The sequence below is a fragment of the Salvelinus fontinalis genome, chromosome 25 (assembly GCF_029448725.1).
Source record: "Salvelinus fontinalis isolate EN_2023a chromosome 25, ASM2944872v1, whole genome shotgun sequence".
NCBI classification, from domain to species: domain Eukaryota; kingdom Metazoa; phylum Chordata; class Actinopteri; order Salmoniformes; family Salmonidae; genus Salvelinus; species Salvelinus fontinalis.
In genome coordinates, this window is record NC_074689.1 from 1,195,735 (window position 1) to 1,223,389 (window position 27,655).

At 41.9% G+C, this 27,655-nt stretch overlaps 1 protein-coding gene and 1 long non-coding RNA gene across 6 annotated transcripts in view; one reads left to right on the forward strand and one right to left on the reverse strand.

Annotated features, from left to right (window-relative positions):
• The window catches only part of LOC129822726 (transmembrane protein 108-like), a 90,421-nt gene that overhangs the window by 44,742 nt on the left and 18,024 nt on the right, over positions 1–27,655 (forward strand). For all 5 annotated transcript variants that reach the window (XM_055881066.1, XM_055881064.1, XM_055881065.1 and 2 more), the window contains one exon: positions 6,474–6,557. In XM_055881066.1, coding sequence (XP_055737041.1) covers positions 6,518–6,557 — 40 coding nt within the window. In that variant the 5' untranslated portion in view covers positions 6,474–6,517. The remainder of the gene's footprint in view (positions 1–6,473; positions 6,558–27,655) is intronic.
• LOC129822727 (uncharacterized) lies at positions 21,148–27,525 on the reverse strand. The gene is made up of 3 exons (XR_008754521.1): positions 23,137–27,525; positions 22,920–23,025; positions 21,148–22,780 (listed from the first exon to the last, which is right to left on the reverse strand). It is a non-coding gene; the product is annotated as an uncharacterized LOC129822727 (long non-coding RNA).

Here is a 27,655-nt window from a genome sequence, read left to right on the forward strand (position 1 = left end):
TGAATAAACTGGACTGGAGCAACAATAACTGGACAAGTTACCAGTATCTGGCCACAGTTTATTTGACAGATGACACATGGGACACCCAGGTGATTAAGACAACCTATGTTCCTATCGTAGGACCATCTCCCTGGGTGATGAACCAGGAGAAGGACGTTACGGTTACATCACGAGCAGGGCCGGTCCGTGCCATTCTGATGCCCTAGGTGAGACAAGACAATTGCCGCCAGGGCCTCTTGAGTGACACAGCCTGGGATTGAACCCGGGTCTGTAGTGACGCATCAAGCACTGCGATGCAGTTCCTTAGACCACTGTGCCACTCAGGAGGCCCTGGCGGCAATTTTTTTTGTCTCGTCTAGGGCATCAGAATGGCCCAGACCAGCCCTGCTCGTGATGTAACGGTCACATCCTGTTTCCACTGTTGGACTCTGTTGCCATAGAGCAGGGGGGTTGCAACGTGTAGAGCTGGGGGTTGGTATCTCCATTTCCGCCTCAACGCTTAACTCCAGCTATTTAACCACTCGTTCACCCATTCTTGTGTGAACCTTTCACCCATCAGTCTGCCACTCACGTAGCCTCGACATGATAGCTTCCACCTGGTAACTTCTTCCACCCGGTTTCTTCAGGTGCCCATTCCTTTATAAGCTTCCCTCTAGCGTTCTTTAGTTCGAAGCAATTCAGCTCGCCCCTGGCTTGTGCTCAGGACCGGCCCGCTCAATATAACATTTAAAATAGGTTAACTTTTCCTTTAATAGCCTTGGGAGGGGCCGCAGCGGGTTTATAATTTAGGGGGTGCTTATATTTGTCCTGTTGCACACAGGTGTGTAATGGAAATGTGTTTTTTTTTGCAAATCCCAACTCCACCTGAGACACCTGCAGGGAGTGGGGTCACGACCAGGGTCACCATTGTACAGTGCCCTGGATCAATTAAGGTTAAGTGCCCTACTCAAGGGCACAGCTACAGAAATGTTTTCCTGCACCTTGCCGGCTCCGGTATTCGAACCAGAAACCTTTCGGTTACTGGCCCGACGCTGTGTCAGCAGGATGGGAAGCCCTCCAAGTCAGCATTAAGAGGTGCAAACAAAAAGGGGAAGTAGAGGCAGAGCAGTTTCACTTCCGGTTGAAGGCTAAAGATGGGATATAAGCCAAGTCTTGAGGGTGGGGGCTCCACTTGAGAGGACAGGAACCAAGGAACAAGATGGCGAGCCACCTCCCCAACTACACTGCAGGCAATTTCACCAAAAATGAAGCACACCTGAATGGGTCCTGGGTGAATGGAATAGATTACACCGTTACATACACTAGTATGGTTGGAATACAGTGTACAGGGCTCATGGAAGGAAGGTTGGGTGATTAGGGCAATTATTTTTCTAGGAGGAACCATCAAGCTGGCATGGCAGATCTGGTTGGGAGCATCCTGGAGGTACCCATGTAGTTGGTTTGTGGCCTACCTATTGGGGAGAAGCCCAATAGAACCAGGAAAGGCCAAGTACTGCAAATGGGGAGTCTTGGTGTGGCAAGCAGTGGATGTATGTGTAGAATGGTGTGATACCCAGAGGCCTCTGTTATGGGTAAGCACTGATAGGAGTATACTTAGAACTATATCTGGGGATGTGTATGAACATGGGAGCAGCACGCAAGGATGGGAAGTGCTGCAGAGTGGAGTGTATCTGTGATGACTGATACTACTGTGTCGCGTGTAAGATGTCAGGGTGGCTGCTGCTGTTTGGGAGTATTCACCGTGTTGTGGAAAGATTCTTACACAGGGACACTCAAAGTCAATCTTAAATTAATCATTGTTTATTGACACTGCTGGAGAGGTTCCAACCAACTCAATGCACCATAGTACACATGTCAATCAGGAGCTCTGCTGGGGCAGTCCCAACAATTGTCTTATATACGGCTATACACAGACAAGTTATATTTGCATGATTTAGCATAATTCATTCATCATTACCATTTTGTTTCATTCATGTGACGACCAATACTGTTTCATAACATGTGACAGACCAACACCTCACGAGGCTTCTCCTCTCTAAGCTCAGACCTTGAAACTGAGATATCTTTTGTTTGTTCTCAAAACAACGTCTGGGCGTACTGCCAAATTGCAGCTACTGATAGGTGTGATTTGTACAGTCAGCCACTTGCATGAACACAGAAATTGGTTTATAGAACAGTGCATAAATAGAACACATGAATTAGTTCTAAGCACAAACATTAAAATTCCCATTACAACCACATTAGACTAGATTATAGTTTAAAAGAATGGCCTGGCTGTCCGATGGTTCATAATGTACGGTATCCTCTTTACACAACAAGCGAGTCAGCGTTCCATGGGTCCTCGGGTACCCCAATTGGGGTCCCTCGATGCCCTTGCCATGTCACAAGTGTAAACGAGTGACGAATGAGGAACAGGGAGGGGTGATTAGAGGGGCCATAATAGCAATCTGCAGCACATGCCACTAGGTGGGTAGAGGACCTGCAGGGGTGGAACTTGGGACACTTAGGGCCATGGAATGTGTTACCGTTGAGGGTAACAGGGGCCTTTGGACGACCTGAGGATAGGGAGGATGAGCAAGGTGTTATATGCTGATGGGTGGAAGGATATCGTGTATGGTCAGGGTCCGATACGCCTAATCCCACCCTGAACACCCGTTAGGGGCCAGAAGGGTGGAACCTGGTGCATGTGTCAGCCAGCGAAAGAATGAGTGGAGGTCCTGGTGGGGGGGTATAAGGATATAATACAGGCTCCATGGCTAGTGAGGGGTCACAGGGTGCCCGTTGTGCTACAAGGAGAACCTACGGAATGGATAAGGGATCCAGGCTCCTCAGACGTTCAGGGTCGTCCTCAGGGGTAATCATTTGGTAGTTCGAGTGAGGGTGAAATGGTGGAAGTAGTGGTGGTGAGCCTAATGGAACCGGTAGACCTAGTGGGTCATAGTGATGACCAAGAGATACCGGAGCCGTGTGAAGCCCGAGCTACCGCTCCGGAGGTCAACCCCTCTCCAGGGGTAAGGTATGGAGAGTATCAGATACCAGAAACATGGAGATGCATATGTATTATGTGCTATCTGTTTAGAGAGACATGAGGCAGGGTAATGGCTACCAGGTTGAGGTGTAACCATGAGTTCCAAATTGGATGCTTTCGAGAGTGGCTGCACACCAGGTATAGTTGTCTGGTCTGCCGAAACTCGACGAGGTATGACAGGTATGATCAGGGGCAATATAGAGGACCGTCTGGATGAGCGGTTCAAGGAGAGGTCCGTGGCCTCTCTGAAAGCACCCTCGATCGAGCAAATTGGGCACTGCTAAGGTTGATCTAGAGGTCCTGTCAGGAAGAAGGTTGTACGGGTCTTGATGAGGCAGGGCGCCCAATTGGGACCAGTGGGGGAACCAGGCAATGGAATACCAATGGAGTGGCACTGGATTGGCTCTGGCCTCTTGGTCTCTTTCTAGGGAGGTTGCCTGGTGGAAAGACAGGATGAGCACTGTATTATGGGACCTGAGCTGGTCCCTTAGAGAGGACCCCGGGAACAAGACAAGGGGTGTGAGAGGGCGCCATAAGTCTGAGTAGGTTTTTGTTAGCTAATGTGTACTTGGGGGGCAGGAATGTGGATAGGTTCCTGTGATTCTAACTAACCGGAGAAAGTGAGAGGATTTAGCCGTTTTTAAATTACAGGTAATGTGGACGAAACGTGGAGGTGTGGTGAAGATCTCCGCTGGTTTCCCTCCCAGGGACGTTAGGAACAGTTGTATATGCTGTTTTCGGCCAGGAAAGTGGCCGATATTAAGTGGCCAGGGTCTGTGTAAGGTGTTTTTAAACACGCGGGTATATCTATTTAACTGTGATTAGGGAAGGGAACAAGCTATTGGTCAGGAACCTGGCACAATGGGTCCTTGAGGTGGAAATAGTTTACCGTAGGAAAATAAGGGAATTTAGGCCTAACCCACCTACCCGGCTGGGATAGAGAAGTGGAAGCCACCCACACCCCTTGGGATCCATTCAGGCTCTGGACCTTGGGAGAGGTTAAATGTATTTAAAGCAACTGAGTGGATACACAAACAGGGAAAGTGTGTCGATGTGCTAACAATGGTCATTTGTCCCTATAGGCCTGCTGTGGAATGCCATTGTCTATGGTTGAGGTGAAGGGTTTGTGGCGGGCCCTTGTGGGTGTAAAACGAATATTTATTTAATAATAACAAGTTGCCAAGCGGAGGAAGTGTATTCACCACTCAAGTTCCCCTGGTATTATAGCACTAAGAGAGCCTGATGAACTACGGGTTGCCCTACCCCTGAGCTGGATGTCCCGATGGGTGGTTTTTGGAAAAGGTTTCTCCCACCTCAGCTGTCGGCCGCCAACTGCTAATCCAGTACCGCAGTTGGTATCAGTGGGTCGCTGGGATCGGGACTGGGCTGGACGTGCAACACACGTAGGTAATAGGCCTAAAGTGGGGGTAATCTAGGCTAGCTCATTAATCACAACGGAGAGGGCAAGACAATATCTAACCATATCATGAAAGCAACAATCAAAGTCTAGGAAGGGGGACGTAATGGTAGGTCACCTGAGAGATGAGTCTTCAGGCCTGCTTTAAAAACCACAACAGTCTGAACAGCACAGAGATTATCAGGAAGGGAGTTCCATAGGTGTGGTGTGTGGGAGGAAAAGGCACGGCCCCCAATTGGGCGGAGCCTTGTCCTGGGGGCATGTAGGAGTTTGGCGTGGCTTGAACATAGGGTACGTGGAAGTTCATAGGGGGAGTGTAGGTGGGTCCGATGCCATATAGGGCTTTGTAGACAAGGATGAGAATTGTATAGTCAATTCTTTGAGGAACAAGTAGCCAATGGAGATCAGCAAGGATGGGGGTGATGTGTGGCAGACCTTTTTGTCAGCACTGTTTTGGATGAGCTGTAGTTTATTAATTGAACTTGGAGGCTGGCCCCAAAGTACTGCATTCCCAAGAAAGAAGCTATCTTACTGAAGCAGTGGGACCGTATAAAACTCTCAACAACGTACATTAGATATACAGTATAGCTTCAGAAATATAACAAAGTATGCCAAGAATGTAATAGGGTACCTATACAGAATTATCGAAGAATTAAAAGATGAGAATTTTAAAGCGGTAACCAATTGGGAAGACGAGCTGCAAATAGTAATATTCCAAGTGGTGGGAGGATATATCTAGAAGCAGGTTCAAGATGACCAACTCTCTACTCTGAAGGGAATACTCTTAGAAAATCATAACTCTTATAATGCAATCAAAGTACAACCATGACATCACACCAAGCTCAAATCAAATTGTAATGGTCACATACACATATTTAGCAGATGTTATTGTGGGTGTAGCGAAATGCTTGTGTTCCTAGCTCCAACAGTGCAGTAGTATCTAACAGTGCAGTAGTGTCTAAAAACGATTAACAACAATACACACACATCTAAAAGTAAAAGAAGGGAATTAAGAAATATATAAATATTAGATTGAGCAATGTAGTGGCATTGACAAAAATACAGTAGAATAGAATACAGTATATACATATGAGATTAGTAAAGCAGTATGTAAACATTAGTTAAACATTTATTAAAGTGGCCAGTGATTCCAAGTCTATGTACAGTACCAGTCAAAAGTTTGGACACACCTACTCATTCAAGGGTTTTTCTCCCAACCTCAACCCAATTGAGATGGTTTGGGATGAGTTGGATCGCAGAGTAAAGGAAAAGAGCTAACAAGTGCTCAGGATATATGGGAACTCCTTCAAGACTGTTGGAAAAGCATTCCAGGTGAAGCTGGTTGAGATAATGCCAAGAGTGTGCAAAGCTGTCATCAAGGCAAAGGGTGGCTACTTTGAAGAATCTCAAATATAAAATATATTTTGATTTGTTTAACACTTTTTTGGTTACTACATAATTCCATATGTGTTATTTCATAGTTTTGATGTCTTCACTATTATTCTACAATGTAGAAAATAGTAAAAATAAAGAAAAACCTTTGAGTTTGTGTGTCCAAACTTTTGACTGGTACTGTATATAAAATAATGCCTAGCCAGTGTTAAGGAGCCAAGTCTTTACATTTAAGGTCTAACCCAACCCTGATTTAAGTTGCTTTTCCATGGATAAGTATTAATGCCTGTCGCAGTGAATATTTCTTTATTGTTAGAGGGCGTTTATTTTTAAATACATTTTGAGTTCTTTCTGTTTTTGGCTGAACTGATTAGCAATTGTAAACACAGACTAGTCTGCCCTGGTCTTTATCTGACAGTTTTTTTTAATCTTTATTCCTATCTGTCTGTCTCTTTCTGTCTGTCTCTCTGTCCATCCTCTCTATCTCCCATCTCAATCTCTCGCTCTCTCACTCTCTTTTTCCGCTATGTCCTCACTTAATCACACCAGTATCTGACTGAGTTACCTGAGCTAACCGTGCTACCTGACAGTGCAGTATCTTAATCTCTCTCTCTCTGGTGTGGTTGTGTTCCACAGAGAACCATGAGCACTGTGGTAGTGGACTCGGACCACATGATACCATGAAGAGAAGCCTGCAGGTCCTGCGCCGCCAGCTGCTGAGTGAGTAGACAAGACTGGGTCCTCATACTAACTGAGATAGAATACAGTCAAATAATATACTGTACATTAGTGAGACTCATAGCACAGTGAGATAAATACAGATCAATACGAGTGTCTCAATCCACCGCATCCGCCTATGTAACACTTCCGCATCTGCGGTGAAAGGTGACAGAACTATAGCAGTGTTTGACAGACCATGGGACATCCCAAAAATCAACATGATGGTGTTCTCCGTTTTGCTCTACGACCCCCACAAGTGTCACAGGACTCGTCTGAAGTTGGTAACGCTGATGTGCCATATTCTGTCTGTAGTGTCCGAACCGTTTGAGCTACAAACTAATATGTCCCCACTATGGAAAGGGGAGACTGCATTTTTGCTCTACGAAGTGTCAAAGGACTCGTCTGAAGGTAACCCATACAAACAAATGGAAGTATGGAGGTAGTTTTGTGCCAACAAAGATAATGTGTCCAAAAAAACTAAAAAATTCACTGAGGTTTCTTATACCTCCTAGTTCTAGGACAGACATTTCAAAACCTTATTCCTTATGATAACTTTTTTTCCATTTATGAATATTTTATTCAATGCTTTTCTATGGGCTATAGTAGTAAAGGCCAAATTCAATATTTTATCAAATAATTTAAAAATAATAATAATTTGATAGCTGAAAGGGTCCTAAAATTCAAAATTAAATAGCTAAATGGTCCATGGTATGACCATCTTAGAACAATTCCATATGTTCAGTGGCAATTTTAGCATGTACATTTGAAGTCGGAAGTTTACATACACCTTAGCCAAATACATTTAAACTCAGTTTTTCACAATTCCTGACATTTAATCCTAGTACAAATTTCCTGTCTTAGGTCAGTTAGGATCACCAATTTATTTTAAGAATGTGAAATGTCAGAATAATAGTAGAGAGAATTATTTATTTCAGCTTTTATTACTTTCATCACATTCCCAGTGGGTCAGAAGTTTACATACACTCAACTAGTATTTGGTAGCATTGCCTTTAAATTGTTTACCTTGGGTCAAGCATTTTGGGTAGCCTTCCACAAGCTTCCCACAATATGTTGGGTGAATTTTGGTCCATTTCTCCTGACAGAGCTGGTGTAACTGAGTCAGTGTTTGTAGGCCTCCTTGCTCGCACACGCTTTTTCAGTTCTGCCCACAAATTTTCTATAGGATTGAGGTCAGGGCTTTGGGATGGCCACTCCAATACCTTGACTTTGTTGTCCTTAAGCCATTTTGCCACAACTTTGGAAGTATGCTTGAGGTCGTCCATTTTGAAGACCCATTTGGGACCAAGCTTTAACTTCCTGACTGATGTCTTGAGATGTTGCTTCAATATATCCACATAATTTTCCTACCTAATGATGTCATCTATTTTGTGAAGTGCACCAGTCCCTCCTGCAGCAAAGAACCTACACAACATGATGCTGCCACCCCCGTGCTTCACGGTTGGGATGGTGTTCTTCGGCTTGCAAGCATCCCCCTTTTTCCTCCAAACACAACGATGGTCATTACGGCCAAACGGTTCTATTTTTGTTTCATCAGACCAAACATTTCTCCAAAAAGTACGATCTTTGTCCCCATGTGCAGTTGCAAACCGTAGTCTCGCTTTTTTATGGAGGTTTTGGAGCAGTGACTTCTTCCTTGCTGAGCGGCCTTTCAGGTTATGTCGATATAGGACTCGTTTTACTGTGGATATAGATACTTTTGTATCTGTTTCCTCCAGCATCTTCACAAGGTAATTTGCTGTTGTTCTGGGATTGATTTGCACTTTTCGCACCAAAGTACGTTTATCTCTAGGAGAAAGAACGCGTCTCTTTCCTGAGTGGTATGACAGCTGTATGGTCCGATGGGGTTTATACTTGTGTAATATTGTTTGTACAGATGAACGTGGTACCTTCAGGCATTTAGAAATTGCTCCCAAGGATGAACCAGACTTGTGGAGGTCTACAATTTTTTTTTTCTGAGGTCTTGGCTGATTTCTTTTGATTTTCCCATGATGTCATGCAAAGAGGCACTGCGTTTGAAGGTAGCCCTTGAATTAGATCCACAGGTACACCTCCAATTGACTCAAATGATGTCAATTAGCTATCAGAAGCTTCTAAAGCCATGACATAATTTTCTGGAATTTTCCAAGCTGTTTAAAGGCACAGTCAACGTACCACTGCTACACCTGTCTATCAGCGGAGCCTTGTCTGGCAGCGAAACAGTACATTCAGCCTCATTTACTGCCTTTTAAAAAAACATAGCTGATATGGCTGACTTGCTTAAACAAATGTGGTTTCTACTGACAATTGAGATGTACAAACTGTGGCATAAGGGGACAACAAGTGGATAAGAAGCAATCCATAATTTTGATTAAGACATTAATGAGCAAGCTAGGACGGATGTAGTCAATATAACTATTTGTTCAGCACTTTTTAAATGTACAGCGACAGAATTCAGAACATCGGCCGTTCTTACAGTATTCTCCCTGTACACCAAGTCAGAACCATAGGATAAGTGAAGGGGGCATATAAGCAGACAATGAAAGCTCTTACAATATTTGATGATTACATTTCTCTAAACAGGTTATAGGCTACATGTGCACCACCAAGTCAAAACAGTAGGGGAAATTAAAAGGGGAAAAGGAACCAAATTATTAGGGTGAGGCACATGGGCTACTAACAACTTACTACACTACATACACTTAGTATTACTTTCTTAGCTACAGTATACATATCTCCCTGGCATATTACATAATTTATGCAGCAGCATACAAGACATGTTTGGACTCACCACAGGAAGGTGCCTTCGTGGGCAAATTTTGTCATCAAAGTCTGGCATTCTCTGGATTTATGGTGCTTTCATGACTGGGAACTCTGGGGGAAAAAACAAGGTTGAATCATGACGTCAGTGATCTTCAGGTCGGAGCTCTAGAAAGAGGCCCGAGTTCCCGACTTACAATTCCAAGTTGGATGACTGTTCAAAACATATTTTCCCAGTCGGAGCTCGTTTTTTCCCCAAGTTTCCAGTTGTCTTGAACTCACTGAAGTCCGATTTCCCAGTTCCGAGTATCCAGTTGTTTTGAGCATGGCAATAGTCATGCTGGATTGACAGCATGGCCAATGTTAAATATGTATCCTTTTAAGCTTGGAAAAGAGACCCTTAAACCCAGACTTGGGATCACACACCCACTCCACTGAATAGCAGGCTAGTGATTGCTTTGCAATGCTTGCAGTTAGCCACTGATTCCTTCCAAACCACTCATTGTTGAATTTGCGATTTCCAACTTGTTGTGTAATGTTTATGGCCGATGAACACATACGTTTTATCTATAATTTCTCTTCATTATTTCTCTTCATATGACAAGTATTAAAAAGGATTTGCCAGTAGATTGTCGAGTTGATTCATGATGATGACTGCTAGCTAAGATTTTGAAAGTAGCAGTCCAATCAAAGCTACTGTAGATATAACTGGCTTTGACTCTCTACCCTTAGATTTGGCAGTGACGTAGTGTCCCCATGAGTGACAGAACACTGAGCCAATCACAGCGCAACTAGAGAACATTACCAAGCCCTACGCTCTGTATTTCCACTGGCTGCCCCACCACCACAGAATGCACTGAGCTAGGCTGAAACACCTGCATTTTGGAACTGCCTTACTCAAGAAAGCAAAAAAGTGACCAAATGTATATGCAGCTTTATAAATTCAAAAATATATATTTTTAAATTACATTGTTTGCAAACTGATATGTGTGACGTATTAATGCCCAAATAACATAAAAAACAGGCAACCCCCAATTTTATTTTAATTTTCTTATTTTATAAAAATGTTTTGATTTAAAGGGTGGGGCTCAAAACAGGTGGGGCTCCGCAGTCCAGTAAGACAGAGTACACAGCTAAAGTGAGAGCACCATAACAGTGACGATAACAGCTACAAAGCACAGTCTCGGACGATTCCAGGTAGAGCGAGAACAGTTTTGTATTTGCAGTGTGTTACTCGTCCATATCTACCTCTGTGTTCCTTAATCATATCATACAGTATGCTGTTAGCGTGTTTAACATTCTCAGCATATTAGTGGGGCCAGGGGGGAGCTGGTGTGAGTGTCTGGCAGGTGTCCAGAACAGAATGTGGAACATGGGGTCAGGCTGAACCACTGACTGTAATACAGCTGAGAAGAGGGTACAGCCACTGAAATAATGGAACCTTTAGAAAGGAAATTCTTATCATTCTGTGGCTCAGAAATGTTTGATATGTGACATCGTATCCCCAATAAAAATTTTACTGGATGGAAATTCATTTAGTTAATTGAACAATCCTCATAAAAAATACATTACACTTACAAAATCAAATCAAATTGTATTTGTCACATGCGCCGAATACAACAGGTGTAGACAGTGAAATGCTTACAAGCCCTAAACCAAAAATGCTTTAAGAAGTTTTAAGAAAGAAAAGTGTTAAGTAAAAAATAGAAAATAAAAGTAACAAATAATTAAACAGCAGCAGCAAAATAACAATAGCGAGGCTACATACAGGGGGTACCGGTACAAAGTCAATGTGTGGGGGAACACCGGTTAGTCGAGGTAATATGTACATGTAGGTAGAGTTAAAGTGACTATGCATAGATAATAAACAGAGTAGCAGCAGCGTAAAAGAGGGGTCTGGGTAGCCCTTTCATTACCTGTTCAGGAGTCTTATGGCTTGGGGTAGAAGCTGTTAAGAAGCCTTTTGGATCTAGACTTGGCGCTCCGGAGCCACTTGCTGTGCGGTAGCAGAGAGAACAGTCCATGGGCCTTCCTCTGACACCGCCTGGTATAGAGGTCTTGGATGGCAGGAAGCTTGGCCCCAGTGATATACTGGGCCGGATGCACTACACTCTGTAGTGCCTTGCGGTTGGAGGCCGAGCAGTTGCCATACCAAGCAGTGATGCAACCAGTCAGGATGCTCTCGATGGTGCAGCTGTAGAACCTTTTGAGGATCTGAACGCATGCCAAATCTTTTCGGTCTCCTGAGGGGAAATAGGCTTTGTCGTGCCCTCTTCATGACTGTCTTAGTGTGTTTGGACCATGTGTAACTCTGTTGTTTTTGTCGAAATGCTTTGCTTTATATTGGCCAGGTTGCAGTGTCCTCATCTGGCCTACCTGGTTAAATAAAGGTGAAACACATTTTTTTTAAATGATAGTTTGATGTTGATGTGGATGCCAAGGAACTTGAAGCTCTCAACCTGCTCCACTGCGGCCCTGTCGATGAGAATGGGGGCGTGCTCGGTACTCCTTTTCCTGTAGTCCACAATCATCTCCTTAGTCTTAATCATGTTGAGCGACAGGTTGTTGTCCTGGCACCACACGGCCAGGTCTCTGACCTCCTCCCTATAGGCTGTCTCGTCGTTGTTGGTGATCAGGCCTACCACTGTTGTGTCATCGGAAAACTTGACGGTGTTGGAGTCGTGCTTGGCCATGCAGTCATGAGTGAACAGGGAGTACAGGAGGGGACTTAGCACACACCCCTGAGGGGCCACCGTGTTGAAGATCAGCTGTGTTGTTACAGTGGCTTGCGAAAGTATTCATCCCCTTGGTATTTTTCCTATTTTGTTGCCTTACAACCTCGAATTAAAATAGCTTTTTGAGGGGGTTTGTATAATTTGATTTACACAACATGCCTACCACTTTGAAGATGCAACATATTTTTTTTTGTGAAACAAACAAGAATTAAGACAAGAAAACTTGAGCATGCATAACTATTCACAGTGCCCCCCCCAAAAAAGGAAAGTCAATACTTTGTAGCAATTACAACCTTTTGCAGCAATTACAGCTGCCGGTCTCTTGGGGTATGTCTCTTTAAGTTTGGCACATCTAGCCACTGGGATTTTTGCCCATTCTTTAATGCAAACTGCTCCAGCTCCTTCAATTTGGATGGGTTCCGTTGGTGTACAGCAATTTTAAGTCATACCACAGATTCTCAATTGGATTGAGGTCTGTGCCTTGATTAGGCCATTCCAAGACATTTAAATGGTTCCTCTTAAACCACTCAAGTGTTGCTTTAGCAGTATGCTTAGGGTCATTGTCTTGCTGGAAGGTGAACCTCCGTCCCAGTCTCAAATCTCTAGAAGACTGAAACAATAATTTCCCTGTATTTAGCGCCATCCATCATTCCTTCAATTCTAACCAGTTTCCCAGTCACTGCCAATGTTTTTCATTGGTGTTCGAGGGGTGATGAGAGGTGTTGGGTTTGCGGTAGACATAGCATTTTCCTTGATGGCCAAATAGCTCAATTTTAGTCTCATCTGTCCAGAGTACCTTCTTCCATATGTTTGGGGTGTCTCCCACATGTCTTATTTTTTTCTTTAAGTAATGCCTTTTTTCTGGCCACTTCTATAAAGCCCAGCTCTGTGGTTTGAATGGCTTAAAGTGGTCCTATGGACAGATACTCCACTCTCCGCTGTGGAGCTTTGCAGGGTTATCTTTGGTCTCTTTGTTGCCTCTGATTAATGCCCTCCTTGCCTGGTCCGTGAGTTTTGGTGGGCGGCCCTCTCTTGGCAGGTTTGTTGTGGTGCCATATTCTATCAATTTTTTTAATAATGGATTTAGTGGTGCTCCCTGGGATGTTCAAAGTTTCTGATAATTTTTTATAACCCAAACCTGATCTGTCCTTCTCCACAACTTTGTCCATGACCTGTTTTTGAGAGCTCCTTGGTCTTCACGGTGCCGCTTACTTGGTGGTGCCCCTTGCTTAGTGGTGTTGCAGACTCTGGGGCCTTTCAGAACAGGTCTATGTGTGTATATATACTTTTATTTAACTTGACAAGTCAGTTAAGAACAAGTTCTTATTTTCAATGACGGCCTAGGAACATTGGGTTAACTGCCTTGTTCAGGGGCAGAACAACATATTTTTACCTTGTCAGCTCGGGGATTCGGTCTTGCAACCTTTCAGTTACTAGTCCAACACTCTAACCACTAGGCTACCTGCCGCCCAAGGTACCTGCCGCCCCAGGTAGCCTAGTGGTTAGATCATGTGACACTTAGTTTGCACACAGGTGGACTTTATTTAACAAATTATGTGACTTCTGAAGGTAATTGGTTGCACCAGATCTTATGAATGCATATGCACGCACCACATTTCCGTTTTTATTTTATTTTTTGAAACAAGCTATTTTTTTTACATTTCACTAGATGAATTTGGACCATTTTGTGTATTTCCATTACATCAAAATAAAAATCTATTTAAATTATAGGTTGTAATTTAACAAAATAGGAAAAACGCCAAGGGGGTGAATACTTTTGCAAGGCACTGTACTTATCCTTACCACCTGGGGGCGGTCCGTCAGGAAGTCCAGGATCCAGTTGCAGAGGGAGGTGTTCAGTCCCAGGGTCCTTAGCTTAGTGATGAGCATTGAGGGCACTATGGTGTTGAACGCTGAGCTGTAGTCAATGAATGGCATTCTCACATACAGTGGCAAGAATAAGTATGTGAACCCTTTGGAAATACCTGGATTTCTGCATAAATTGGTTATAACAAAAGGCAAACACAGTCTGCTTAAACTAATAACACACAAACAATTATAAGTTTTCATGTCTTTATTGAACACACCGTGTAAACATTCACAGTGCAGGGTGGGAAAAGTATGTGAACCCTTGGATTTAATAACTGGTTGACCTTACTTTGGCAGCAATAACTTCAACCAAACATTTTCTGTAGTTGTGGATCAGACCTGTACAACGGTCAGGAGGAATTTTGGACCATTCCTCTTTACAAAACTGTTTCAGTTCAGCAATATTCTTGGGATGTCTGGTGTGAACTGCTCTCGAGGTCATGCCACAGTATCTCAATCAGGTTGAGGTCAGGACTCTGACTGGGCCACTCCAGAAGGCGTATTTTCTTCTGTTGAAGCCATTCTGTTTATTTACTTCTGTGTTTTGGGTCGTTGTCCTGTTGCATCACGCAACTTCTTTTGAGCTTCAATTGGCGGACAGATAGCCTAACATTCTCTTGTAAATAAATTTTTCTGTCGATGACAGCAAGCTGTCCAGGCCCTGAGGCAACAAAGCAGCCCCAAACTATGATGCTCCCTCCACGATACTTTACAGTTGGGCTGAGGTTTTGATGTTGGTGTGCTCTGCCTTTTTTTCTCCACACATAGTGTCGTGTGTTCCTTCCAAACAACTCAATTGTAGTTTCATCTGTCCACAGAATATTTTGCCAGTAGCGCTGTGGAACCTCCAGTTGCACTTATGCAAACTTCAGACATGCAGCAATGTATTTTTTTGGACAGCAGTTGCTTCTTACATGGTGTCCTCCCATGAACACCATTCTTGTTTGGTGTTTTACGTATCGTAGACTCGTCAACAGAGATGTTAACATGTTCCAGAGATTTCTGTAAGTCTGTAGCTGACACTTTAGGATTCTTCTTAACCTCATTGAGCATTCTGCGTTGTGTTCTTGCAGTCATCTTTGCAGGACGGCCACTCCTAGGAAGAGTAGCAACAGTGCTGAACTTTCTCCGTTAATAGACAATTTGTCTTACCGTGGAATGATGAACATCAAGGCATTTAGAGATACTTTTGTAACCTATTCCAGCTTTATGCAAGTCAACAATTCTTAGTCTTAGGTCTTCTGATATCTCTTTTGTTCGAGGCATGGTTCACATAAGGCAATGCTTCTTGTGAATAGCAAACAGTTTTTTATAGGGCAGGGCCGCTCTAACCAACATCTCCAATCTTGTCTCATTGATTGTGCTCCAGGTTAGCTGACTCCTGACTCCAATTAGCTTTAGGAGAAGTCATTAGCCTAGGGGTTCACATACTTTTTCCAACTTACACTGTGAATGTTTCAATATAGACAATTCAATGTTTCAATATAGACAATTCAATAGACTATTCAATATAGACAATAAAAATACAATCATTTGTGTGTTATTAGTTTAAGCACACTATGTCTGTCTATTGTTGTGACTTGATGAAGATCAGATCAAATTTGATGACCAATTTATGCAGAAATCCAGGTAATTCCAAAGGGTTCACATAATTTTTCTTGTCACTGTAGGTGTTCCTTTTGTCCAGTTGGGAAAGGGCAGTGTTGAGTGCAATAGAGATTGCATCATCTGTGGATCTGTTGGGGTGGTATGCAAATTGGAGTGAGTTTAGGTTTTCTGGGATAATGGTGTTGATGTGAGCCATGACCAGCCTTTCAAAGCACTTCATGGCTACAGATGTGAGTGCTATGGGTCAGTAGTCATTTAGGCAGGTCACCTTAGTGTTCTTGCTTGAAACATGTTGGTATTACAGACTCAGTCAGGGACAGGTTGAAAATGTCAGTGAAGACACTTGCCAGTTGGTCAGCGCTCGGAGTGCACGTCCTGGTAATCTGTCTGGCCCTTCGGCCTTGTGAATGTTGACCTGTTTAAAGGTCTTACTCACATCGGCTACGGAGAGCGTGATCACACAGTCATCTGGAACAGCTGATGCTCTCATGCTTGCTTCAGTGTTACTTGCTTTGAAGCAAGCATAGAAGTAATTTAGCTTGTCTGGAAGGCTCATGTCACTGGGCAGCTCACGGCTGTGCTTCCCTTTATAGTCTGTAATACGAGCATCTGAGCCGGTGTAGTACGATTCAATCTTAGTCCTGTATTGATGCTTTGCCTGTTTGATGGATCGTCGGAGTCCCGCTCCTTGAAAGTGGCAGCTCTACCCTTTAGCTCAGTGCGGATGTTGGCTGTAATCCATGGTTTCTGGATTACAGGCAACGTTTCAATTCTGTCAAGGCTCAGGAGAAAACCCAGATGCAGACAGTTTTGAAGTAACAAAAGTGTATTACAAAAACAGGGGGGCAGGCAAACGACAGGTCAAGGGCAGGCGGAGGTCAGTAGTCCAGAGCAGAGTCTGAAAGGTACAGAACGGCAGGCAGGCTCAGGGTCAGGGCACGCAGAAGGGTCAACACCGGGAAAACTAGAAAGACAGGAGCATGGGGGAAAATGCTGGTAGGCTTGATGAAACAAAACAAACTGGCAACAGACAAATAGAGAACACAGGTATAAATACACTGGGGATAATGGGCGACACCTGGAGGGGGTGGAGACGAGCACAAAGACGGGTGAAACAGATCAGGGTGTGACAAATTCTTGGAATGAATTTCAATCAATCTGATGAGTTGACCCAACTCTAATGTAGATCTATAGCTTTGGCTGTGGAGAGGGGTTTCAGTGAGAATGCACAGAGAGAGGGATGATATCATCTCATGATATGATCAAACACTCGTTAGCACAGGAAGTTTCTCTTTTCCCTTCCCATTATTACCTTTGGTCGCACTCCTCCTTTCCTATGGTTTTCTCTAATGGTCTCTTTTCTTCTCTGTTCTCTCTAACCTTCCATGTCTGTCTGGCTCAACATGGTTGTCTGTACAGACCCACCCGACGCTACAGGGAGGACTCCTCGTTTGTTTTAAGAAAATGCTGTTTTGCCCTTTTTCCTCAAACCAATTCCTTCCAAATAAGTCAATTCATTTCAAGTATGCCTCAAGTGCAAATTGCATTGTAAAGTCATCTCATAAAATGCTTATCTGTGAGAGCGTTTAGTAGAAAGTGGGAATGATTGCACGCTATGAGAAATCACCCTAATCTGAGTTGCAGGGCCGCACTTCTCGCCTCTCCGTAGGGGTCTATTATGGCAAATGATTATGCTTGTAAGACCGTCATAACACCGCTGTAATGTTGTGAATAACTTATTTCATTTAGTGAGAGAGCTGGCGGTCTACTTTATGGCATTGTTTTTCACAGCCTTCATGGCTCAGTGTTCTCCCCAGAGCTCGGAAAACTTCCTAGTTTATGTCTGGCCCTTCCTGTTTGAACCGACCGGAGCCAGCCCTGCGGCCCAGTCGTTGTCACAACCCCAATCAACCAGGCAACGAGTGTCCCGCTAAATCATTATCCCAGAAGACCTTTCTTTCCTCCTCGTCTCTCATTCCTCATTCTAACTCTCAATATTAAGTTCTGACACCATGGATATGGGTTCTGGGATAAACATGTCCGTGTTGAAAGTGGGGCAGGAGCCTAATATGACGAGCATTGCAGAGCATTCAAACAGGAAGATATTGTATATCTATATATATATCTGTATATCACTGTGTGATAGGATGCATCCCACTGTGTGATAGGATGCGTACCAAATAGGCCCGCGGATCAATTTCCAACAACAACAGAAACAGTCGGTCTCAACTTCATATTGAGAGGAAGAATATACAAGGTGCAGTTTATACATTTGGTTGTGCATCAGCACAACTGACAATCACTCAATTAGCCCATGTCAGCTAACATTTTTTTAATTGGTAAGTTAGTCTAGCCATCTATCTAAGCTTATAGTAATCATGGTCAAATTACTGACCGTGGGGCCCCCATTGATTTTGCTAGTCACTCTCACTCACTCAGATATCATATTTAATACGGTAAACATTTCTCTCCACCCAATGGAAATATGAGTAGAATTGCTGGAAAGCTACACATTTTTCTCTCCGCCCATGGCATAATGAGTAGAATGCATGATATTTGTTAGGGAGTGATAGAAATTTACACAATTGTTACCTGTAGGAAAATGGGGGAGAGTCAGGATTTTTCAATTTCAGTCAGGGGGAGGGTTTAGTATTTAAAAAATTTCCCATGGTAGGGTCATGTAATCAATTAACAAACCTAATGTAATGGTAAATCTAAGCACTGGCAGTAGTGCTATAGTTTTAGGGTTGTGTCAGATTTTTTTGTTGCTATTTTCACAACCAAACATTATCGGCACAGTGCTGGTGTAACCAGTGTGAAGCGGATAGCTAGTTAGCGGGGTGAGCCCTAGTAACGTTTTAATCTGTGACGTCACTTGCTCTGAGACCTTGAAGTAGTTGTTTCCCTTGCTCTGCCGCGGCTTTTGTGGAGCGATGGGTAACGATGCTTCGTGGGTGTCAGTTGTTGATGTGTGCAGAGGGTCCCTGGTTCGAGCCCAGGCGGGGTCAAGGAGTGGGACTGTTACAAAACTGTTACACTGGCGGTGGCGAGAAAGGGTTGGGTTTTGACGAATAAACCAGTTGTTGGTGTGTCAAGGCTTGGCCCCTCACTGGCCAAATAGAACGTGGTCCATGGTTAAATATGTGGTTGTTTCAAGTTGTGTATTTACATCCACAGGTACACCTCCAATTGACTCAAATGATGTCAATTAGCCTATCAGAAGCTTCTAAACCCATGACATCATTTTCTGGAATTTTCCAAGCTGTTTAAAGGCACCGTCAACTTAGTGTATGTGAACTTCTGACCCACTGGATTTGTGATACAGTGAATTATTAGTGAAATAATCTGTAAACAATTGTTGTAAAAATGACTTGTGTCATGTAAAAAGTAGATGTCCTAACCGACTTGCCAAAACAATAGTTTAACAAGAAATGTGTGGAGTGGTTGAAAAACAAGTTTTAATGACTCCAACCTAAGTGTATGTAATCTTCCGACTTCAACTGTATGTTATATTACTATGAAGCGGCAGCCGTGGATATGGACATGGTATGGGTGCTGAAAGTAGGCTACTTCGAGAAGTCCTGATTCATTTAAACAGGCTTCATTTAAATGTAACTTTAGGCTACTAACAGCAAGAGGGCTTTGTGTTGGAGTTTATTTCTTCCTATTCAAGAAAGAGGCAGGCCTACCTGTTTGACAGACGAAATTGGTCTACTTTCCATAGATTTTATCAGCCAATTCCTTCACTCACCATGCACTCCTTTAAATGTCTCCGTGTCAGTGAGTGAAGGGCTTGGTGTGTTAAGTTAAAACCAGTGCTCGAATTGAGTGGATATGTGACGGTATTGTGGCTTTTGTTAAGGAAAGTGGCTAAAAGCATATGCCTAGCACTTGTTATCTTGAGATTTAAAAAAAAAAATTATGATGGACATGGTTATTTCAAATGATTTATAACAACACTTTAGTCCTGCAAATGCTTTATGCTAGAAACAACCTGTAAAATGCCGGGGAAAGATGTGTCTCCGATGCATATGGGATATCTTTGGTTTGTCTCTATAACATTCAGAGGCTGCTCTGCAGCCTTCTATAGCAAAGGAGACACAACATCTACTTTGCTTGGGAATTAATGTGTGATTCTGTCACTATCAATTGACGTTCAGCATTTCAACAGGCTATTAAACAACATACTAACTCTAAATCAGCCAGGAGCAAGCCAGGTAGTCTAGGATGGAATGAAAATGAATTATTTAGGCTATATTATTATTATTATTATTATTATTATTATTATAATTTCAAGGCTATAGTATTCGATTTAAGAAATACATTGTGAAGCAATCATGACACGCTACAGGCTGGCAGGAGCGCTCAGCATTTCGACAACACATCGACAACAGCACTTCAACAACATGCCTATACGTTTTGCATTTAGGCTTAATAAAATGAAATTTAAAACAATTATTACTTAGAATTAAATAATAATGAAATGGAAAATGACTTATTAGGCTAACAGCCATTGAATTCACTTTAAGAAACACAAGTTTGGTCAGTGTGGTTTGAAGATCATGGGGTGAGCTATGCATACCTAGTTTGTTAATTTAGCCTAGCAGATGCTCTTATATTCCCATGCCCTAATCACAGTCAACACAAATCTATTTAACAACAATATCATGGAATAAAATAGAATAAATTACAAAATTATAATTTCTTGAATTAAATAAAGGTGTATAAGTGCATATAGGCCTACCTGATGATATACAGCTGCTGTGTTCAAAAAAACAAATGTATTTTTCTTGATACAGTTGATAGACATTTTTAGTACTGTTCCAAACTTAGACTATTCAATTTTTTAACAATAGTCTGTACAGAAATCAAAACCTCTCCGGTGCTGCAGCATGCGTTCATTTGTTGTCATGCTCTGTTGTGGTATTAAAATATGCATTTTTCAAGCATTCAGGAGGGGCCTTGTAAAAATATATTTTACTGAAGTGAGAGCCATCCATTTTCTCCAGGGATCCCTCATTATAAATCATTTACAATCCCTTGTAAAATGTCAAAATCTTCTCTCCGCCCTTTGGCAAATTGTGTAGAATTGCAGCCAACTTGGCCTCCCAAGTGGTGCAGTGGTCTAAGGCACTGCATCGCAGTGCTTGAGGCGTCACTACAGACCCGGGTTCGATCCTGGGCTGTGTCGCGACCGGGAGACCCATGAGGCGGTGCACAATTGGCCCAGCGTTGTCCGGGTTAGGGGGAGGGTTTGGCCGTCCGGGATGTCCTTGTCCCATCGCGCTCTAGCGACTCCTGTGGCGGGCCGGGCGCAGTGCACGCTGACACGGTCACCAGTTACACGGTCTTTCCTCCGACACGTTGGTGCGGCTGCCTTCCGGGTTAAGCGAGCAGCGTGTCAAGAAGCAGTGCGGCTTGGCAGGATCTTGTTTCGGAGGACGCATGGCTCTCCCGAGTCCATACAGGAGTTGCAGCGCTGAGACAAGACTATAACTACCAATTGGGAAGAAAAAGGGGTAAAAAGTAAATAAATATATAATAATTGATTGCAACAAACTTGCTTTAAAACTGTCTCATGGGAAAATGTGCAGAATTGCAGGAAATTACCTATTCTTCTCTCTGCGTTGTCAAGAGGGGGGGGCCACTAAAATGTTCTGTTCGCAACAAAATGTCACGTAGGGCCTGTCATGCTAAATAATATCCCCTGGCCAATTAGTGTCCCCCTATAGGTCACAATGGGATTCGATAAACTATTACCTTCCGTTGCTATATCAACGGTGTGATGACCTAAGTATTCGAATTTTGGAGATCGTTACAGCCTAAATTACGTTATTTTCGTCATTGCTATGTTTGTCTGTTGCCAGTTCGTCTTGTCTTGTCAAGCCTGCCAGCATGTTTTTCCCTGCTCCTGTTTTTCCAAGTCTGTTTTCTAGCCCTCCCGTTTCCGACCTGTTCTGCCTGCCCTGACCATTCATCCTGCCCTGTCCTCGAGCCTGCCTGCCCCCCTGTACCTTTCGGACTCTGACCTGGTTAATGAACTTCGGTCTGTCCTCGACCTACCTATTGCTTGCCCCTTGTATTTTAATAAATATCAGACTCGAACAATCTGCCTCCTGTGTATGCATGTGGGTCTCGCCCTGTGTCGTTATAACAAGGCTGATTTCTGCGACAATTTCGCTGTTTAAACAAGTTTTGTTCAGCTAATAAAATGGAAACATTCATTCGAACTACTTGTGGGTACCTTGTTAACATTAGAACATGAAGTCCATGTCTTAAACATTGCTACGTTTCGGAAATGGCAAAGAAAACGTGTAATCTGCTTGACACATTTAAGTTACTCACCTTACAGATCACAAAGTCAGCTAATTTCCACTCCATTCATTTGCAAATCCGTTTGATTCATACACCGGCTTGTCTGGCTGTCATGTTTTTATTTTAACCTGCCCTTCCCTTGTCTACACTGAAATAATATCATTTCAGTAGTCCTCTATTATGATTTTTTTTCTATCTCGCTTGGCTCATATATGTATCTATTGAAGGTACTAGGATCAACAATGAATAATGTGGAAGAAATAAACACCATCAAAGGACACCTTACAACTTACACCTTGTGAACACCTTGTGAAACAGCTGTGAAAACCAACCTGGCAATATTTAAGATTTGAATGCATCAACGTTGATCGTTTTTGGTGCAGTTGTGCCATTCATTTATTTTCACAGATTTTTTGTGCACTCACATGGCAATCGTAGATTAAAATATGGAATTCTGGTGTGTGGAATTCTGCCTGTCACTTGTTCTCAACAGGCAGCCAGTCTCAGAAGGGGGACTTGAAGAGGGAGACTGGAAAGTCCAGGCACGGCTGCTTTCTTTGTTCTGAGTGTTTGCAGTGCGAGTGTTTTGAGTTCATCTGTGTATCTCACATATTATGTGTGACAGAGCAAGAACACTTTCTTAGCAGATAATGACAATAACAGTAGCTGTAGATGATGTAATGAAAAGTTGGAGGGTGGTGGGTAATGGAGGACATCAGGTGGACCCACGTCTGGGTGTTGGGCAGGTCCTGGACCCACGTCTGGCTGTTGGGCAGGTCCTGGACCCACGTCTGGGTGTTGGGCAGGTCCTGGACCCACGTCTGGGTGTTGGGCAGGTCCTGGACCCACGTCTGGGTGTTGGGCAGGTCCTGGACCCACGTCTGTGTGTTGGGCAGGTCCTGGACCCACGTCTGGGTGCTGGGCAGAACCCCCTAGGTCCTGGAGAACAGGAGCAGAGTTAAAGGGAAGGAGACAGAGATGTAAACAAGCAAACTCACAGGTTACACTTTACTGTGAGACAATTTGATGGATTAGTGCAGTGTTCTAAAATAAATGAACAGCGGGCAATCATATTTACCTGGTCAAAAACCTCCATCCTTCTCAGTCCGTGCCTGAAGGTAGTACTCGAAGACGTTCTCATCTGGTTCGACAACTTCCACCACATCAGGTGGGGTTTCAGTGATCTGAAAGTATTTATACAAAAATAACAATAGACATACAACAACACTAAGTCAATCGCAAATTTGAAAGACTACAGTATATGCAATAATTGTATATACAATTGCATTGTTTACCTCAGTCAACAACTGCGGCTCCCGTCCGTACTCGGTGGAGGCCTGGATGCTGCTGTTGTGTGTAAAGAGAATTACCTTCAGGTTGTTCTCTCAACCTTCCTGGTACCCATCAAGGGACTTGCCCATGGCAGTCTTGAGGGGTCTGGTTGGTCCATTTACCAAACCTGGAGGAGGGGGTAAGAAAGCGATATCTATTGACAATGTTAGATTTTGAAATATGTCTAATTATGTAGCACAGAAAAACAAATTGTAAAAAATAAGTAAAACAAACCATTGGTGACAGAATATAACCTGTAACATCTGTACCTTGTTCCAGCGTTCATGACCCACGGGGGGACCAGGATGAATATGTATGAACTTTCCAATTTGTAAGTCGCTCTGGATAAGAGCGTCTGCTAAAAGACTTAAATGTAAATGTTAAATGTAAATGTAAATCTCGGTCACTCAAGATGACCTCAGGAGAACCGTGGGTGTAATGACCTTTAAGCAAAAAGGGACAAATTGAAACATTGTGTGCTCTCTGATATGACATTAATTGAAATCATAATCATTTCAGATATAATGGAATGTGATTGATAAACTAAAGGTTGTTTCACTTACCCAGCTGTCCACCTTGACAATTTCCCGTCAGAAGAAGCATAGGCTTCATTCCGAAATTGCCAGCATTCATCTCAGTCAGCACGGCCTCCTCCTCCTTAGTAAAAATCACCCTCCTGAGTGGCTGGCCATCCTTCCCCCGTAGGTAGATATGATTGCCTAACTTGTTGAAATACTCAAGTCTAAGTATATTTGCACTGCTGTCTTTCTCTCTCTGTTTTTTGCTTTCCATCTCTCTCTGTCTGTCTTACACTCTCTTCCCACCTCTCTCTCCCTCTCTCACGTTCATCCTTTCTCATTTTCTCCCCCCCCCTCTGTGTCTCTCTAGCAAAGACACCTGCTGTAGTTTACACATATCCATTTGATTGATCAGGTTTAACGTATAGCTAGACACCTCAATATGACAGACATATAGCTATATCAGTGGACGCTGCTGAGGAGAGGACGGCTCATAATAATGGCTGGAATGGAGTCAATTGAATGGTATCAACCACATGGAAACCACGTGTTTGATACCATCCCATATACTCCATTCCAGACATTATTATGAGCCATCCTCCCGTCAGCAGCCACTCCGCTGTACTATATGTATAGTTAGCAACTAGCCTACTGTTAGATGGAAAATGGTTGTTGAAAAGTGGTTGTGCATAGCTAAATCCGTCCATCTAGTTGAAGTTAACTGCTATACGTTTCTCTGAATGTTGTGCCTCTTGTCGAGATCAGTGGTGTCTTCATAGTACTTTGCCTGGTTGGAAAGATAAAAGAAAATGTCCTCGAGGAATGCCATTGAAGTGCAAGCTACATACAAACAGAAAGCGGCAATAACAGTTACAGTAGCATATCTTTAAATGTGAATGGATCTGAAATTAAACCGAATCGGAGTTATTGAAAACTCAATAGTAGACTGTTGGAAGATGATAATTTCAAGATGGATGCCAAAGATATTATACAAGACAATTTGTGGAACGCCCAACTATTTAAGTCTTATGGGAAATATTGGGAATGAATGAAGTATGAAATAAGACAAACAGTCATGAAGAGAGGTAAAGAAATTGCTGAACTTAAAAGATTGAGGGAAGATGAACTTGTTAAGGAAATACTTGCTCTAATCTCTATGGAGGGTTAGAGACGAAGAAAGAAAGGCTCAGTTATTCTCTTTACAACTAGAAATGGACCGAATGTATGACGAGAGAGCGAAAGGGGCATTTGTAAGATCAAGAAGGAGATGGTTGGAGGAAGGTGAAAAAAAATACAAAATACTTTTACAATTTAGAAAGAAAAAATTCTGAATTTACATCTATTCATAAGCTTAATATAGATGGCAAAAAAAATGAAAACCCCAAAGATATTTCAAAATATGTTTCAGAATTCTATGGTAACCTTTATACCAGTAATGCCTGTCCTACTAGTGACATATCTGCCTTTCTAGACTCTGTCAAAGACTATGCAAAATTCATGATGAAGATGAAGACTTCCAAAAGTCTTGTGATGAAATTTTTAAAAATTATCAGCAAGTTACACATCTACAGGGAATGATGGCATTATCAGTGAATTCTATAAATATTTTCAGGAGGATATTATTGAATTTATATTTCATGTTTATAAGGAGGCAATTGATTTAGGGGTCCTGCCTGTTTCTATGACACAAGGCCTCATTTCTGTAATACCCAAACCAAACAAAGATTCTATGATGTTAGAAAATTGGAGACCAATCACATTAATGAACAATGATGGAAAGCTACTTGCATCCATCTTTATAGAAAGACTTAAAAAAGGTATTGACCAAATCATTGATGATACCCAGTCTGGTTTTATGAAGGGCATACATATATGTAATAATATTCGATTAGTATTGAACTTGATAGACTACAATGAGCACATTATGGAAGATAGCTTTATTTTATTTGTAGACATTTACAAGGCTTTTGATACAGTTTTTGAGACTCTTCGATTTTTTTCGTTTCGGTCAATATTTTCAAAGTGGAATTAAGACACTTTACAATAACAATAAAAGCTCTGTTAAATTATCCCATGGAACTTCACAGAGATTCCACATTAGACGTGGAATTTAACAAGGATGCCCAATTTCTTCTTTCTTATTTTTATTGGTCACACGAGTTATGGCACTTCATATAAATAAGGATAGTTTTAGAGGTATTCAGATACAAGACAAAGAGATAAAATGTTCACAATTGGCTGACGACACCACCATTTTTTAGAAAGATCATAATGACGTCAGGAAAGCTATTGAGTGTTTTAATGCCTTCTCACGTGTATCAGGTTTATCTCTGAATATTAGGAAATGTGAATTATTTGCGTTGAAAAGATGTGACTTAAACTCAGAATGTAATATCCCTGTAAAAGATATGATCACATATCTTGGTATTAAAGTTAGCAAAGATCAGAAAGAAAGGGCCAACTTAAATTTCTCTCCTATTGTAGAAAAAATTGGAAAGAGACTTAACTCATGGTTATTGAGAGATCTTTCTTTATCTGGATGTGTACTTTTGTCAAAATCTGAAGGTCTGTCCAGATTAGTTTATACCTCCCTTGCCTTGGATGTTCCTCTGTCAGTAACTAAAATGGTTGATACTAAATGATTTAACTTCATATGGAGGAATAAACCTCATAATTTAAGAAAAGCGGTAATATGTAGAACCCAAAGTGAGGGAGGGTTGAACGCTCTGGATTTTAAAACCTCTAATATAATATTTAAGATTAAATGGATGCAAAACTATTTAAGAAATAAGGATTGCATTTGGAATATCATCCCTAATTTAATATTCCAACAGATTGGTGGTCTAGAATTCTTACTCAAATGCAACTTTGATATGGGTAAAATCCCTATTAAGCTTGCAAACTTTCATAAACAAGTACTTCTAACTTGGAACCTCATGTACAAACACAATTTGTCCCCACATAGGTATACAACCTAAAGACATAAAATACAAAAACAAGTCTTTATTTTTCCAGAACTGGTTTGACAACAACCTTATTTGGGTTAAACAATTATTGAATAATGATGGACAACTGTATCATTATCCAGAATTTATGAGAACACACAATGTTACATTCACTCCTGAGGAGTAAAATGTTGTTAGAGCTGTCCCTAAAGGTGCTATTCTTCTTTTAGGAGAATGTAACAGTACTCCAAGTGCAACTGTTGAGGATTTTGTAGCCTCAATACAACTAGGAATTGACATTTTAAACTATACATGTAATAACATCTATATAAGGAAACTATGTCAATATGTTACTATTCCCTCTGCTAAAATGTACTGGAATGCAGCCCTAGGACAAGTGAACTGGAACAAAGTTTCGTTGTTATCTGGTAAATATTGTATATCTAATAAGGTGAAAGAAGTATCATACAAACTCATTCATAGAATCTACCCTGTAAAGACCTTTTATTATACACAGATTTAAAATAGATATTGATAACAAATGTGTATTTTGTGGTTGTGACCCAGAAACTCGTGACCATTTATTTTGGGACTGTTCTTATGTCAGAAGATTTTGGAGTGAGTTAGAAGATTCTATTTGAAAAGAAACGACTATTAATGTTAATCTGAGAGACTCTGATATTTTTTTATTTTGATCCAAATGATATTGACCCTGATTTAACTTTCATTGTTCATTTGTTTATCTTTCATAGAAGATTATTTATCCATAAAATGATGTGGGCAGAGAACAAACCCCTTTTCACTTTATTTAAGATCGAATTGAAATATTATTTTTAAATGATCAGTAAATGTAAAAACAAAAAAGCAATACGCACCATAAAAGTATTTAGCAAATTTAAAATTAATCTTGATATGTAATACCCCTGTCTGTTAGGTTTATGTACTCTTGTTTGTATATTTCTGTATTTTTGTGTATGTTCATAATAAAATTAAAATTAAGTTACAGTAGCTTGCTTGCT